Source organism: Clarias gariepinus, chromosome 22, assembly GCF_024256425.1.
Source record: "Clarias gariepinus isolate MV-2021 ecotype Netherlands chromosome 22, CGAR_prim_01v2, whole genome shotgun sequence".
Lineage (NCBI taxonomy): Eukaryota > Metazoa > Chordata > Actinopteri > Siluriformes > Clariidae > Clarias > Clarias gariepinus.
The window spans coordinates 16,358,779-16,372,943 of record NC_071121.1 but is presented as its reverse complement, the minus strand read 5'-3'; the positions used below and the strand labels follow the sequence as shown (position 1 = coordinate 16,372,943).

Below are 14,165 nucleotides of genomic sequence, written 5' to 3'. Positions count from 1 at the left end.
ACTCAATTAGTACCGTTTGGCTTTAATCTTCTAAACCTGTACATTTTTAATGATTTATAATTCCAATAGCTGGTGTCACCCAGAGCAGAATAAGTTTCTTTTGAATCTGACTCCTCTCCAGGTTTCTTCTTCAGGTCATCTGAGGGAGTTGTTTTTTTCTTGGCCTTGTCCCCTCTGGCTAGCTCATTAAGAAAATATAAATCTATATCTGAAATTCTGTAAAGCTGTTGTGTGACAATATCAATTGTTAAAAGGACATTGAACTGAATTTAATGTGTGCAACCATGGTAACATAGTCCAAGGCAAGCTGTAGCTCAACAAATGTTAAGTATCTGCAGACATTTTAATAATGAAATATGAAAACGCACACCGCTATATATAATAACTGATATAATATAAATGTGGTGATTATTGCTTCAAATCATATTTATATAATTATTAATTCATACCATTATAGAACACAGTGCAGTGCACCTGCTGATTAGATTGTGAAAGTAAAAAAAAAGAACACATTCTCACCATCTGTCCTCAGGACCAGTGGCGTGGGAGAGCTCAGCATTTTGACCTTTGTAATGCGATTTACCACCACGCATGTGTAGTTCCCTACATCCGAAGGTTCTACTTTAGCAATGTAAAGGTTCCCAGTCTCTTGTGAGACAAAACGTCTGCTGTCTTGCTGGACAAAGTATGGGTACTCATTGAACACCCAGGCGAAATGCAGCTCTAAAGAAGCAATAGTAGCATAGGTATAAATGTGTTAGTACATGAGTGAATTACATAAGAAAATGGTAAGTAAGTAAAACATACCAGTTACTACAGATTGGAATTTGTCAAATAGTGTTTCAGGAGGCTTACCTCCTGCATATACGGGTGTACCACATAGTAAAACTACACCTTGGCCTTCACGCACTGAAACAGCACTTCTCGTTTGTGTTTTAAAATTCAAATCTGTAATGTTAAAAGTATTAAGTATTAAGCATCAGGATTGGAAAAATAATGTCTATAATAGTGTAACAGCTTTCAATCAACATCTCTCAAAATAGTACACATTGGGCCAGTCACTCACATGCGAACTGAAGGCTCGCTCTCCGGCTGAGAATGGCTCCCAGCGAGTTAAAAGCAGTGCACTGGTAGATTCCTGCATCCTGTGCAAGGTCCAGATTCCTTATAACCAGATTGCCCCCAGAGAGACGGCGCCGATAATCAGCCCTCAGATCGATCAGTGTGCCGTTTAGTGACCACCTATAATTAATCATACACAATTCATCAAGTGTCCAGAGAGGCGATGTTCACATTACCAGTCTGAAGTGATTCAACCCCTAATTATTATCCATTAATTATGACACAAATCTGATGTTTTTTAGATAAGACCTAATTCACTCTTATACGTGGTTCAAAATCGGATACATATCCAAGACACAGTGGTGTGACTTCAATGAGAACGGCTTGTTTGGAATTTATATCACTTTTTTCCTCAGCACATGTGTGGGGTGCTCGTACTGGTACTGTAAAGGATTTCATAGCAGTGCTCAAAAGTCTTGATATATCCAATTCCCATACTCGAATACATCCCTGACTACACCACAAACCACATGTGACGCTCATGGCACACTTTATATATTATACAATTGTATTGACATTAATGCAAAAGTAGGCATTTTTTAATTAACTGATATAGTAGGTCCTTCTACGTGCTGTCCGGCACAGCAAGCGACGGATGTATCTCTAAACTCTCTAAACTTCTATGAAAATCCCCTCTGTTGCAGGAGGTGGTGTCCCAATGTGCTACAGAATGTTTATGAAGATAAGACCATTGATAAAAGCAATGTGCACAGATGAATGAAGAGGTTTAAAAAAGGGGAAACTAGCACTGAAGATAAACTGCACAGTGTGAGACCATTAAATGTAACAAAGGGGATTTTTTAAAGAAGGTTCAAGAGTTGGGTTCAATGGTGCATCGCTTGTGAGGGAGACTAAGGAGAATAATACATTTATATAGAGGAAGAGTTACTCTACTAACATATGCAATGTGCATCAACCTCTGTCTGTTAATAAAAAAGATATGTTCACTTTTGCATTACTTTTGGTAATAACAAAAATTATACAGCCTGTTCATGCCATGATTTCTGATGTTTTGAAATCATTTGATCATCTTTAAAAAAATATTGCTCTATTGAGTATTAAGTATAAGCTCATAAAAACGCCATCTGTTGAATATTGAGATAAACTAATAATTTTTTTTTAAGGTTCATTTTTTTTATGATATAAGGGTGTTTTACATTAAAATTACCTTTATGTTACCTCAAGCTCGGCCAAATACACCTGTGAAAACCCCTTTAAAATTCAGTAGTTTTTAGATGATGCACAAACAGACAGACAAAAATTCCAAAAACTATCATGATGTGTTTTAATACTCATCTTATGTCCTCCCAAATAATTTCTTCGCAAATATTTTTAATGTACAGACACGCCAACAGTTTTTTAATAGGTATAGATTGGACATCATGAATGTTGTTTTTGTGAAGATGGCCATAAGGTCCTTACTTTAAATGCTCTTTAAATACTATAAAGAATAAATGTAAAGCAAAGTTAAACCCCCCTCCTTTTTTTTTGCAGATCTGGAAATTGTTCCAATCCTTGTCTAAAAACTGATAAGATCTGAAATTTTTGTCATTTTGCACTGAAAACATGCTCTTAATAATGAAAAAAAAAATTAAAATACTTGTCCAACACTATTTTTAAGGAAAATTGCGGTGCACACTTGTCAACTATATAATTATACCTTAAAAATAGCAAACCATAACAAACTCATTGAGGCCACTGAAACCGTCAGGTACAATGTATTGTCACTGGCTACATCACTGGCTTCAGTACGCTTTCAGGAATAATCTATTTTGTTTTGTTTCATTCTCTTTAATGATCATGAATTACTTCTACAGAAGGTTATTAACCCCTGTTCTTAACACTTGCAGGATCCTGTTCAAGGCCCTGAAAGAGCCAAAGAGAATTGGCAGGTGTTCAGTATCTGTATCTGTGCAGGAACTGATGCGGGAAGGCACCACATGCTATTTTCTGTTTCCAGGGAGGAAATAAATAAATAAACAAAACAGCAACAGCGCTTAAAGCAGCTGAATCCCATGATGCTTGGATGATTATTCGATAGCCCAATCCCCATAAGGCTGGTAATAACATACACCTCCTGGTGTGTTCATCAGGTTCATACATGAGGTACTTTGCACATTTGGTCGTGAAAAATTCACTGTTCCTGCATGGGCTGGTTATTGCCACCTACAAGCTGGAAGTATTTCAAAGCAGTGTTTGCTTTCTTTGATGGTTGTTTCTTTTGAAGGCACTGTCCCTGCATTGGTCTAGCTCCCACAAGCAGCTTTGTATTTTAAGGTCTGTTCGTTGTCAGTGTTGTTATTTGTACTAATAATGTAGTCTGAATGTTGGCTCGCAGCTGGAACAAAACTTGTCCTGACATCTAAGCAATACAGGTGATCACACAAACATTTGGCCAAATTACCAGAAGTTTTAAATGGGAAATACGGATGCAAGCAGTTGAGCGCCGGCAGGCTAGTTAAAAATATACATACAGAGATCTGGGCCTTATGAATGTCACTTCACACCCAGTTGCAAATAGATGTTACAGCCACACAGAATGACAAAGCAAGTGAAGCAGACACAGGCGGGTATGAAGTGAGGGTATAGTTGCCTCAGGGCCTTTTTGGGATGTGTCATTGTGGGTGAACTCAAGTAACCCCTTGCAGTTCATATCAATTTCGCAAAGGCTCATCTGATGAGACTGGCCTTCTGGGCTCTAAAGCTTCAGGTTTATTTCCTCAACTATCTCTCCTCTACCCTATGCAGACATCCTGCACCTGTGGACTGCCATATCTTTGGCAGCGTACTTGTCATCCAGCCAAAAAAGAAATCATTGTCGAGAAAACACACAGCTAGTATCAGCCAGTTGCTCTCAGCTGTCCTGTAAAGCCGGACTCCAGCTTTGTGCACATGCATACACACTCTCTCTCACACACACACACACACACACACACACACACACACACACACACACACACACACACGTACGCACGCACGCGCACACACACACACACACACACACACACGCACGCACGCACACACACAACAACAAATACTGATCAAGCTGAAAGATGTATTACACTACAGTTTGTCTTACAGCACCCATGCAATCCAGCAGAGGTAATTATTCAAATTTTTCAGTGTGTAGCTGAATAATGAGAATATGTAATAGGCATTATCAGTCACGTCCCTGATATTCTGACAGTGAGCTGCCGGTTTAGATTTGTTTGATTCACACAGTGAATACACACAATATACACACAATATTACCTGAGCTAATCATTTTTCCCTACAGAATTTTAAATTTCATGCTTTTATGCTTTGTCTATACAATAGGCTGGATAAAAACAACTTCAACGTGTGCCATAATAGCAGTTGTGATGTTACATTTCTATATATTATTTACAAAATAAATACATTCTTAATTACAGGTCACAATTTGCCACCACTGTACTTTGTCCAGTCATTTTAGGATGATTTATTCAATAACAGATCACACTATCCATTGATTTTTTTTTTTTTTTACATTAACACAATACAGGAATGTTTGCTGTCAGTTGTCTGGGTTTCAGGACAGGAACAGTTTTAGCTCTAAAAAAACTAAATGTCACTGCTTCAATATGCACTCATCATGCCTGACCTATGTGATAGCACAAAAAAAAAAAAAAAAAAAACTTGATATCTATTCAAATCCTGAATGTCATCTTTTATGAGAGAAATATACAGGCTGTATATTTATAGCTGCACAAAATGTATGTATGTAATATGTTTAGGTTTGTAACTATATTTGAGTTTCTTTTGTCAGATGTTTTATCATTATACACTCCTTATCAGACAAAAATATATAAAATATTTAATATCAATTACAAATCAAGTACACTATGTAGTTAACTATGTCAATTTGATTTTTGAAATAGGAATATAACATTTATAAAATTGAATAATTTAACATAAGAATAAAAGATTATTCTATACCCAAAATATTCTCTAACTTATAAAAATAACAACAACAACAACAATATATCATTGATATTTCAGCTTTTGGATATACAGTGGAACCTTGGATTTCGATCATTTCAAAACACTCGTAAACCAAATAAAATTTTCCCATAAGAAAGAATGGAAATATTTAATCAAACTATTTGTTCCACAGCCTCAAAAAAATAAATACATAAAAATAATTAACACAAAATATATAGTAAAAATAAAACAAATTAACCTGCACTTAACATTTAAAAAAAGTAAAAATAAATCCAGACAGATAAGTGTTTCCATTTATGCGTGCAGACGCTGTGTGTGTGTTTGGGTCTGACGTTATGTGTGTGGGCGTACGTAATTTGACACCGTGCCGGTTCATAAACACACACTAAAGGCGAGAGAGAGAGTGTGTGAAATTACGGTGCCAAATTACGCGCGCGCACACACATAACGACAGGCTGAGGAAGAAATGTCGATTATGCCAGTAAGACACGCGCACTTAGACCCAGCAGGGGAGACGATTACCCACTACCACAGCCTAAGAGAGATAAAAACCATTGGCTTAGTTGTGATCACGTGATGCTCGGCATCAAAACAAAAAGCGCATGCATGATACATGATACTCAGTACTTGTAAACCAAGACTTACTGGTTTTCCAAGTCAAAATTTATAAAAAATCTTGCAGAACACTCGCAAACCGCGTTACTCGCGATTCGAGGTTTCACTGTACATGATATAAACTTATGTAACTTATACATATATGTATACTCTTTAAAAATAATCAGTTATGCAAAAATATTTATTCTTTTAGCCTGCTTATATATGGGCAAGTGAACTAGAAAGTTCTGGAAAAATATATATTGCATGCCTCTAGATGACTTATCATGTATAGCCTAGATTTCTAGTTGTTTAGAGTCATTCAAATATGAATTATTAAAAAAACATTCACTTTGTCAACTTATGAGTCATTAACATTTTTCAGGTATATTAAGATACTTTTATATTTCACATAAATCTAAAAGTACAAACAGTTTTCTTTCCTAATGGATCAAAAAATGGTTAAGTTAATAAATTACTTCAGTGTAACTCATATCTAAAAGATGATTTGACTACTCAGTTATGGTACTAACAGAAAAAATGATTTGTCAAAATCCCAAGCAACCAGCATGAAATGATGTCATTTTTGTTGCGTGTCATACATTTTACCTGCGTTGTGGTATTCTCTGCTTCTCTGAATTTACTCTCCTCCTTGCATGTTCTCCACTAGTTTGTGGATCACAACAAGACTTGTATCTGCTCTTCTTATTTAGTTACAACAACTGGATTTTAAAAACATGTTGATAGAAAGAAAGTAAACATGGCCCCATAGGAATAATGAGTACTGTAACATATATGTGGATGGATGGATGGATGGATGGATGGATGGATGGATAGATAGATAGATAGATAGATAGATAGATAGATAGATAGATAGATAGATAGATAGATATTTCATTGATCTGAATGAAATATTAAACATCCAGTAGCAGAACACACTACCACTACAAGCATGAGGTTACAGTGGCATAGTGTAAATCACAAAGCCAAAAATCACACACAGTACAAATGTGGGAAATGAACAATACTTATAAAGGAGAGACCAATGTTTGTACAGGAATGACTAAAAGTTACTTGGCATTAGGACGAATCATTGTTGAGTTACAGGATGGAGTTCTGTTAGTCAAATTTGATTTGAACATCTAAAGCAGAAACAGTGCATTATTAAAAATGTTTTTAATTATGACCTGTGTGTCTATTCACCTAAGAAGTTAACCAAATCTAGTGAGACTTTTTCTCAGTTCTACACAAGTTAATTAAAGACAAAAAGACAAATCTAAATACTTGGTTTAAATAAGGAAATTAATTCCAAAAAAAATCCTATGTCTAGATTTGTCCAACTTCAAGTTCTATTTGAAATTAGTTTTAATTATACAGTTTTAACTGCAGAAACTGAAAAACACCCAAGTACTGTATGTGTTTTGTTTGTTTGCTTTTTGTTTGGCTTATTAGTATGCATTTCAAAAAGCATTTCAAAAAGCATTTCTCTTTATAGCCAGAAATTATTAGACACCTATCAGTATCAAGCTCGAACAGATTTGGGCCTCCTATAGTTCCAGTAAAGGAAAATTATAATGGCACAGCTTCCTATACAATTGTGGGTCCACCAGTTTGTGGAAGAACCAAATATGAGTGTTATGGTCAAGTGCCCACATACGTTTGGCTATTAGTGTATACTGTTAACTGCAGACTTGATGGTATTAAAGGGCAAAGTAATATCACACAATACGTAAAGTAAGTAAAAAAGCTGCTCATCCATGCATGCTTAGCTATATCATATTCTGTAGTTAATCATTAGTTCATAGCTAGCAAATTTCCTAGTGGATTTCAAAGAAGCATTACATGAATACAAAATAACATGTTACATAACTCAGGATTTGATAGTGTATTTTTATTCGTAGCTTTATGCTAAATACTTCAGTTGGTTTGAGGTGTAGCCTCAAAGAAACTGTCTCAAACCCATAATTCATACAGCAGCTCCGCAAAGCAGTAATGTACCAGAGCACAAATGGCATCTTTTTAGATATGCATCCTTTTATCCTTTTAGCACACCCAATACACCAAATACCACTTACTAAAGTCCAGTAAAACCTTATTAAGCTAAAATGCTCCAGCAATATATATTGTGTATATGTATTGTGTATATTGTATATACCTACACACACTCAAACACAAAACAGTGTAATGCAGAGTAAAAGGAAAAGCAGCACTTAACCTGTACTGAGGAGCAGGGAAGCCTTTGGCATCACAGGTGAGTGTGGCCTCTTCTTCTGGTAAACCAACAGGCACCATTAAATCACTGGGCTCCATCCGCCATTTTGGCCCATGGAATGATTTATAATCCAAACAATCTACAGTACAAGAGAAAATTAATAAAGTTACCCTCTGTAAAGTTATACATTTTACCTGTGTCTTGTGTAAATTCTAAAAAAAAAAGAAAAAAAAAATATATATATATATATATATATATATATATATATATATATATATATTTTTTTCCATCACACAAACTGCCATTTGTAAATAAATGTAAGCTTTTTAAATATAAAAAGACTGTAAAGAACAAGTCAAACCAAGTCAACACTTTCTTCTTTGTCTTTCGGCTAATCCCTTTCAGGGGTCACCACAGTAAATCATCTGCCTGCACCTAACCCTATCCTCTGCTTCCTCTTCTCTCACCCCAACTAACTTAATGTCCTCTCTCACTGCATCCATAAAAATCTCCTCTTTGGTCTTCATTTAGACCTCCTGTTTGGCAGTTCCAACCTCAGCATCCTTCTACGAATATGCTCAAAATCTGTCCTCTGATTATGTCCAAACCACCTCAATAAAGTCCTGCACCCTCTTTACCTCTGCTCCCTGTAGCCTTACCGTTCCACTAAGGTTCCTCTCATTCACACACATGTATTCTGTCTTGCTACAGCTAACCTTTATTCCTCTGCTTTCCAGAGCGTACCTCCATCTTTCTAGATTTTCCTCCACCTGTTTCCTCATACAATACCACAGCTCCTCTCTCTCTCTCAGCACCCTGTCATACACTTTCCCAAAATCTACAAAGACATAATGCAACTCCCTGTTACTGTACCTTCTCGGTACTTCTCCATCAGCATCCTTAAAGCAAATACTCATCCATTGTACTCTTTTTAGGCATAAAACCATATTGCTGCTCACAAATGCTCACCTCTACCCTTAACCTAGCCTCCACTACTCTTTCCCAAAGCTTATTGTATGGCTTATCAACTTTATTCCCTCTGTAGTTCCACAGCTCTGCACATCCCCCTTGTTCTTGAAGATCGGCACTAATACACTTCTCCTCTATTCCTCAGGGATTCTCTTACTCTCCAAAATTTTGTTAAACAGTCTAGTCAGAAACTCTACTGCAACCTCTCCTACGCACTTCCATACCTCCACAGGTATGTCATCAGGACCAACTGCCTTTCCACTCTTCATCCTCTTTAACGCTTTCCTCACTTCACCCTTACTTATTTTTGCTACTTCCTGCTCCACAACAGTCACATCTTTGTTCTCTTTCATTTTCCTCATTTATTAACTCTATAAAGTACTCCCTATATCTTCCCATCACCCTCATGGTGTCAGTACATTTCCATCCCTATCTTTAATTACTCTAACCTGCTGCACATCCTTCCCATCTCTATCTCTTTGCCTTGCCAAACTGTACAGATCCACCTCTCCCTCCTTACTGTCTCCCTGTACTCCTGTCTACTCTCTTCAGTCCTTTCAGTGTCCCACTTCTTCTTAGCTAGCCTCTTTCCCTGTATGCACTCCTGGACTTCCTCATTCCACCACCAAGTCTCCTTGTCCACTTTTCCCATTCCTGATAATACACCAAGTACCCTTCTACCTGTCTCCCTGATTACCTTAGCTGTAGTTGTCCTTCTACGTTCCTGTCCTAAAGACAAAACCTACCCATCACATTCTCATCACCTCTGTTCCCTTCCCCAACATGTCCATTAAAATCTGCACCAATCACCACTCTCTCACCTCTGGGAATGCTCTACATCACTTCATCTAACTCACTCCAGAATTTCTCCTTCTCGTCTAACTCACATCCTACCTGTGGGGCATAACCACTAACAACACTGCACATCACACCATCAATTTACAGCTTCAGACTTATCAACCTGTCTGATACTCTCTTCACCTCAAGAACATTCCTAACAAACTCCTCTTTCTATCCACACCATGTTCTTTTCCTATCCACACCATGATAAAACAACTTGAGCCTTGATCCTAAGCTTCTAGCTTTGCTACTGTACCTTTCCATCTGGTCTCCTGGACACACAGTATATCCACCTTCCTTCTCTGCTCATAGTCCTTACTGTCACTCCTAAATGCTTGCCTTTCCTTTTCTCTTTGCGCCTATGAACACGCCTTTCTGCGCTCCTTTTTCGACCAACAGTAGCCCCATTTCCACCAGCACCCTGTAGGTCAACAGCACCGGTGGCGGTCGATGTTAACCCGGGCCATAACCAATCCTGTATGGTTATGTCCTCTTAGTGATTCGCATCATTTGATTTGGCAAATGTTTTATGTCGGATGCCCTTCCTGCCACAACCCTCTGCATTTATCCAGACTTGGGACTGGCACAAGAAGACACTGGATTGTGCCCCCCTGTGGTTGCATTCAAACCGAGTCAACACATTGTTGCTAAATGGACACAGAATATTAAGCGTCAGTGGTGGTTCCAGATCTCCATTTCAACACTGGAGACTCTGGTCTTTTCTCTACAATGAATTTCAGCACGATTCATCCAAACAACCAATACTGTGCCTTAGGTTTTGTGGGCTGCACCCTTGCAACAGGTCACAGTGGGCCTTGATGACTAGATTACAAAAATGCTTTTCATAGTCATCACATTTTTTTTGGACAAGGGCAGGCATAACTGGTTGCAGAGTTGACCAAATGAGCCAACCAACAGTTTGCAATAAAACAGTTTGACGCAAGAACTGACACCCTATTTAGGTTGTACACTACTTCGCATTGTGCCCTAAGTCTCATGGGAAAGGCTCCAGTCCCCCTGCGATCCTGTACAGCTGTGGCCAAAGGTTTTGAGTCACACACATATACATTTTTACAAAGTCTGCTGCTTCAGTGATTTTAGATCTTTTTGTCAGATATTACTATGGTATACAAAAGTAGAATTACAAGCTCTTTGTAAGTATCAACTTTTATTGACAATTACATTAAGCTCATGCAAAGAGTCTATATTTGCAGTGTTAACCCTTCTTTTTCAACTTTTTTAAACCCTTTTTGAACTCTGTGACACCTGTTAATGCTTCGTGTGAATGTTTTTATTTTTGTGACAAAAAACGTTACTCTTAACAACATGCCCACTGCCACATCTATCGTGCAGCTCAGAGGATGCTTAGTTATCACTTTTGCCTTATGGCAAGGTGCTCTATCGTGCAGAAAAGGGTATTGTTTCTTCTTAGATGGCTGAAATAAGTTGTTCTTGGGGGATGTTTTTGTACCATTCATTATTCATGGCTGTGTTCTTAGACAAAATTATGAGTTATCCCACTACCTTGGCTGAGAAGTAACCCCACACATGAATAGTCTCAGGATGCTTTACTGTTGGCATGACACAGAACTGATGGCCACTTCTCTCCAGAAAAAACATCAGGGACAGACTGAGATTCTGCAAAAGCGACTGGGATTATTCTGAGGACACTTAAGAAATGCTTGTAATTACACTTACGTATACCATACTAAAATCTGACAAAAAGATCTAAAAACACTAATGAAGCAGAATTTTTTAAATGAATACTTGTGTAGTTCTTAAAAACTTTGGCCATGGCTATACACAGGATACGCAGTTTGAAAATCAACAAATAAAAAAATGAATGAATGAATGAATGAATAACTCCGACCCAAAATTATCTTGCACAAGTTCAGCAATAATGCTGTCAAAAATTTGAACAGATTTCATGTGGAAGAAATTAGATTAGTTATTCAAAACATCTTACAGTATATGCTTTATATATGCTTTATAAGTTTTCTTTTAGGTTTGTCTTGGTGTCAATATTTACTACACAAGATAGATGTAAAACCTCACTCACTCATCATCTACACCGCTTTATCCTGTATTCAGGGTCGTGAGGGGCCTGGAGCCTATCCCAGGATGCTTAGGGCACGAGGCGAGGTACTGGGCATCAAGACTGGCTGGGAATTAAACCCGGACCGTGGAGGTGCTAGGCGACAGTGCTAATCACTACACCACAGTGCTGCTGAGATGTAAAATCTACAAATTATAAAAAATAATAAAAATAAAAAATTATGCATTTTTTTATATGTGCCTATAAAATAAGAAGCGGTAAATTAATAACATCAAGTAGTAAATAACAGTTAAACAATATAAAATAAAACAACTGACAGAAGATCACCAAAAAACAGACTTGAGTGGGATGAACATTTCTAAATAAGTGGGTCTTAAGATGTGAACTGAATATGTTTAGAGAGTATGTTATGACTGTTGTTTGGAAGAAAATTTCAGAGACGAGGAGCAGTGCGGCTAAAGCCTCTAGACCCCATGCTGGTTAGGGGTGTAAAGAGGAGCCTTGATAAGGAAAACCGAAGAGTGCGAGAGGAGGTATAAAACTGTACAAGCTCTGAAAGGAGGAGCAAAATTATGGGGCACATTAAAAGTGAGGAGGAGAATGTAAACTCTTTACGATAATTGATAGGGAGCCAGTGACATTAGAGTGGGGGTTGGGGTAATGTAATGCATGGTAGGTATTCGGGTTATGATACAAGCAGCAGAATTTTAAAGTTTATGGAAGAGTTTTTTTGTGGTAGACCAGTTAAAAGTGAATTATAGTAATCAATGCGGGACGTGACCAATGCATGTGAGAGTGGCAGGAGTTTGTTGGGTGAGGAATCTGTAGAGACTAGAAATGTTACGGAGCTGGACGTAATACGTGACCGAGAGAGAGAAGATAAATGAGTAATAGAAGAGGGCCAGAGCATTGTTGAAACCCTCAGCTGACATGGAGGTGAGAGGGATGTCAGTGACGCCAATACCAGCTAAACGGTTTAATAAAATAGTGTGTGAGATAGTGTAGAAGCTACATTTAAATTTAGTAGGAAAAGCTAAAAGAAAAAAATTAATGGTAGCTGCTGAGGTGAGTATGAACCTGTATTGCACTTAATTTTTCCAGCATTTTTTAAATAAAAGGAAGATCTGATATTGGACAGAAATTATTGAGATTTCATTGGGGCTAGCACCAAGTCAGTGTTTTAAGGGATGACGGAACAATGCTGGAAATGGAAGAAGGATAAGTAATATAAATGTTGTGTTGGCTATCCACTGTACATATGGCATCCTTGCTCATGCTTAACCGGCATAGTATTGTGTAGGTCCCACTTGTGCCACCAAAACAGCTCTGACCGTTAATGCATGGAGTCCACAAAACCTCTAAAGGTGTGCTGTGGTACCTGACACCAAGATGTTTGCAGTAGTTCTTTTATGCCTTAGAAGTTGAAAGGTGAATTCTCCATGGATCATACTTGTTTGTCTAGCATACACCACAGGTGATTGATAGGACTGGGGATCTGGGACCTTAACTTGCCAATTTGACATTCTGAACTCATCATATTCTTCAAACCATTTACAGCTTAATGTTTTGAATTCATCGGTTGTACAAGCTGGTGTTCAGGTTTTCCTTTACTTAAACCTATGTAGAACATTCTGAAATTGCAGCATTTGAGGGTGGAGCAAGGAAAATCCAATATCAACTTAAACTGAGCAACCAAAAACGTTTGAGGTTTGTCACACTGTGCTTCTGCAGATAGTTTTATTGTTAAGGAGTCTATTCCGAAAGGAGTTTCAGATCAATCCTATGCATCAGAGCACAAAGACTCCAGAGCATTTCCACCTATATAAGTACCAATCCCCCCCTGTCCATAACTTTATTTAGTTACAGCTGTTATTGTTTTATTGCCAAGTTGACACAGAACAAATTTCCCAAAAGTGAAACCGAACAGTTCAGGTACCTGTAAGACACTCCATGACTGATAGCAGCAAAAATGGTTTCCATAATAACTTCATCTTCAGCTTCTGGAGGTGAGTGAGATTTCCAGCATCCAGGTGGTTTGTATTTGACCTGAGAAATGCCTGACCTGCAAAACCAAAATGACCAATCAGTTATAATTCATAATATTAGGAACTTGAGAAAAAAGGTAAAATATTTTAGATTCATATTATATTATGCATCATGCTTAACACTTAGAATTTTCCCATATTACACGTTTTCTAAAATTAGCTTGTTAGATAAAACATTAGGTTGCTTGGCTGCACCAACAGTAAAGAGACATCATAAATCCCCGTCACTGAGTCAAGGTTCCACTACTGTATGTCCACAAAAAACCTGGGAAAACAATGTAAAGAATTTTTGAACATTTATATGGAAAAACTGGTGAAGACTTTGTTGAAGCAAGACACAAGAAGAACTTGATAAGTACTATAT

General features: G+C 37.6%; 1 protein-coding gene across 1 annotated transcript in view; it reads right to left on the bottom strand.

Annotated features, from left to right (window-relative positions):
* Positions 1-13,747, bottom strand: part of cntn3a.2 (contactin 3a, tandem duplicate 2) — a 71,486-nt gene extending 57,739 nt beyond the window's left edge. Inside the window, exons 1-5 of the mRNA XM_053482551.1 lie at positions 13,693-13,747; positions 7,895-8,030; positions 1,067-1,242; positions 856-948; positions 520-723 (exon numbers count right to left, since the gene is read on the bottom strand). Of these exons, the coding sequence (XP_053338526.1) occupies positions 520-723; positions 856-948; positions 1,067-1,242; positions 7,895-8,030; positions 13,693-13,747 (664 nt within the window). The remainder of the gene's footprint in view (positions 1-519; positions 724-855; positions 949-1,066; positions 1,243-7,894; positions 8,031-13,692) is intronic.
* Between the last annotated feature and the right edge of the window lie 418 nt (positions 13,748-14,165).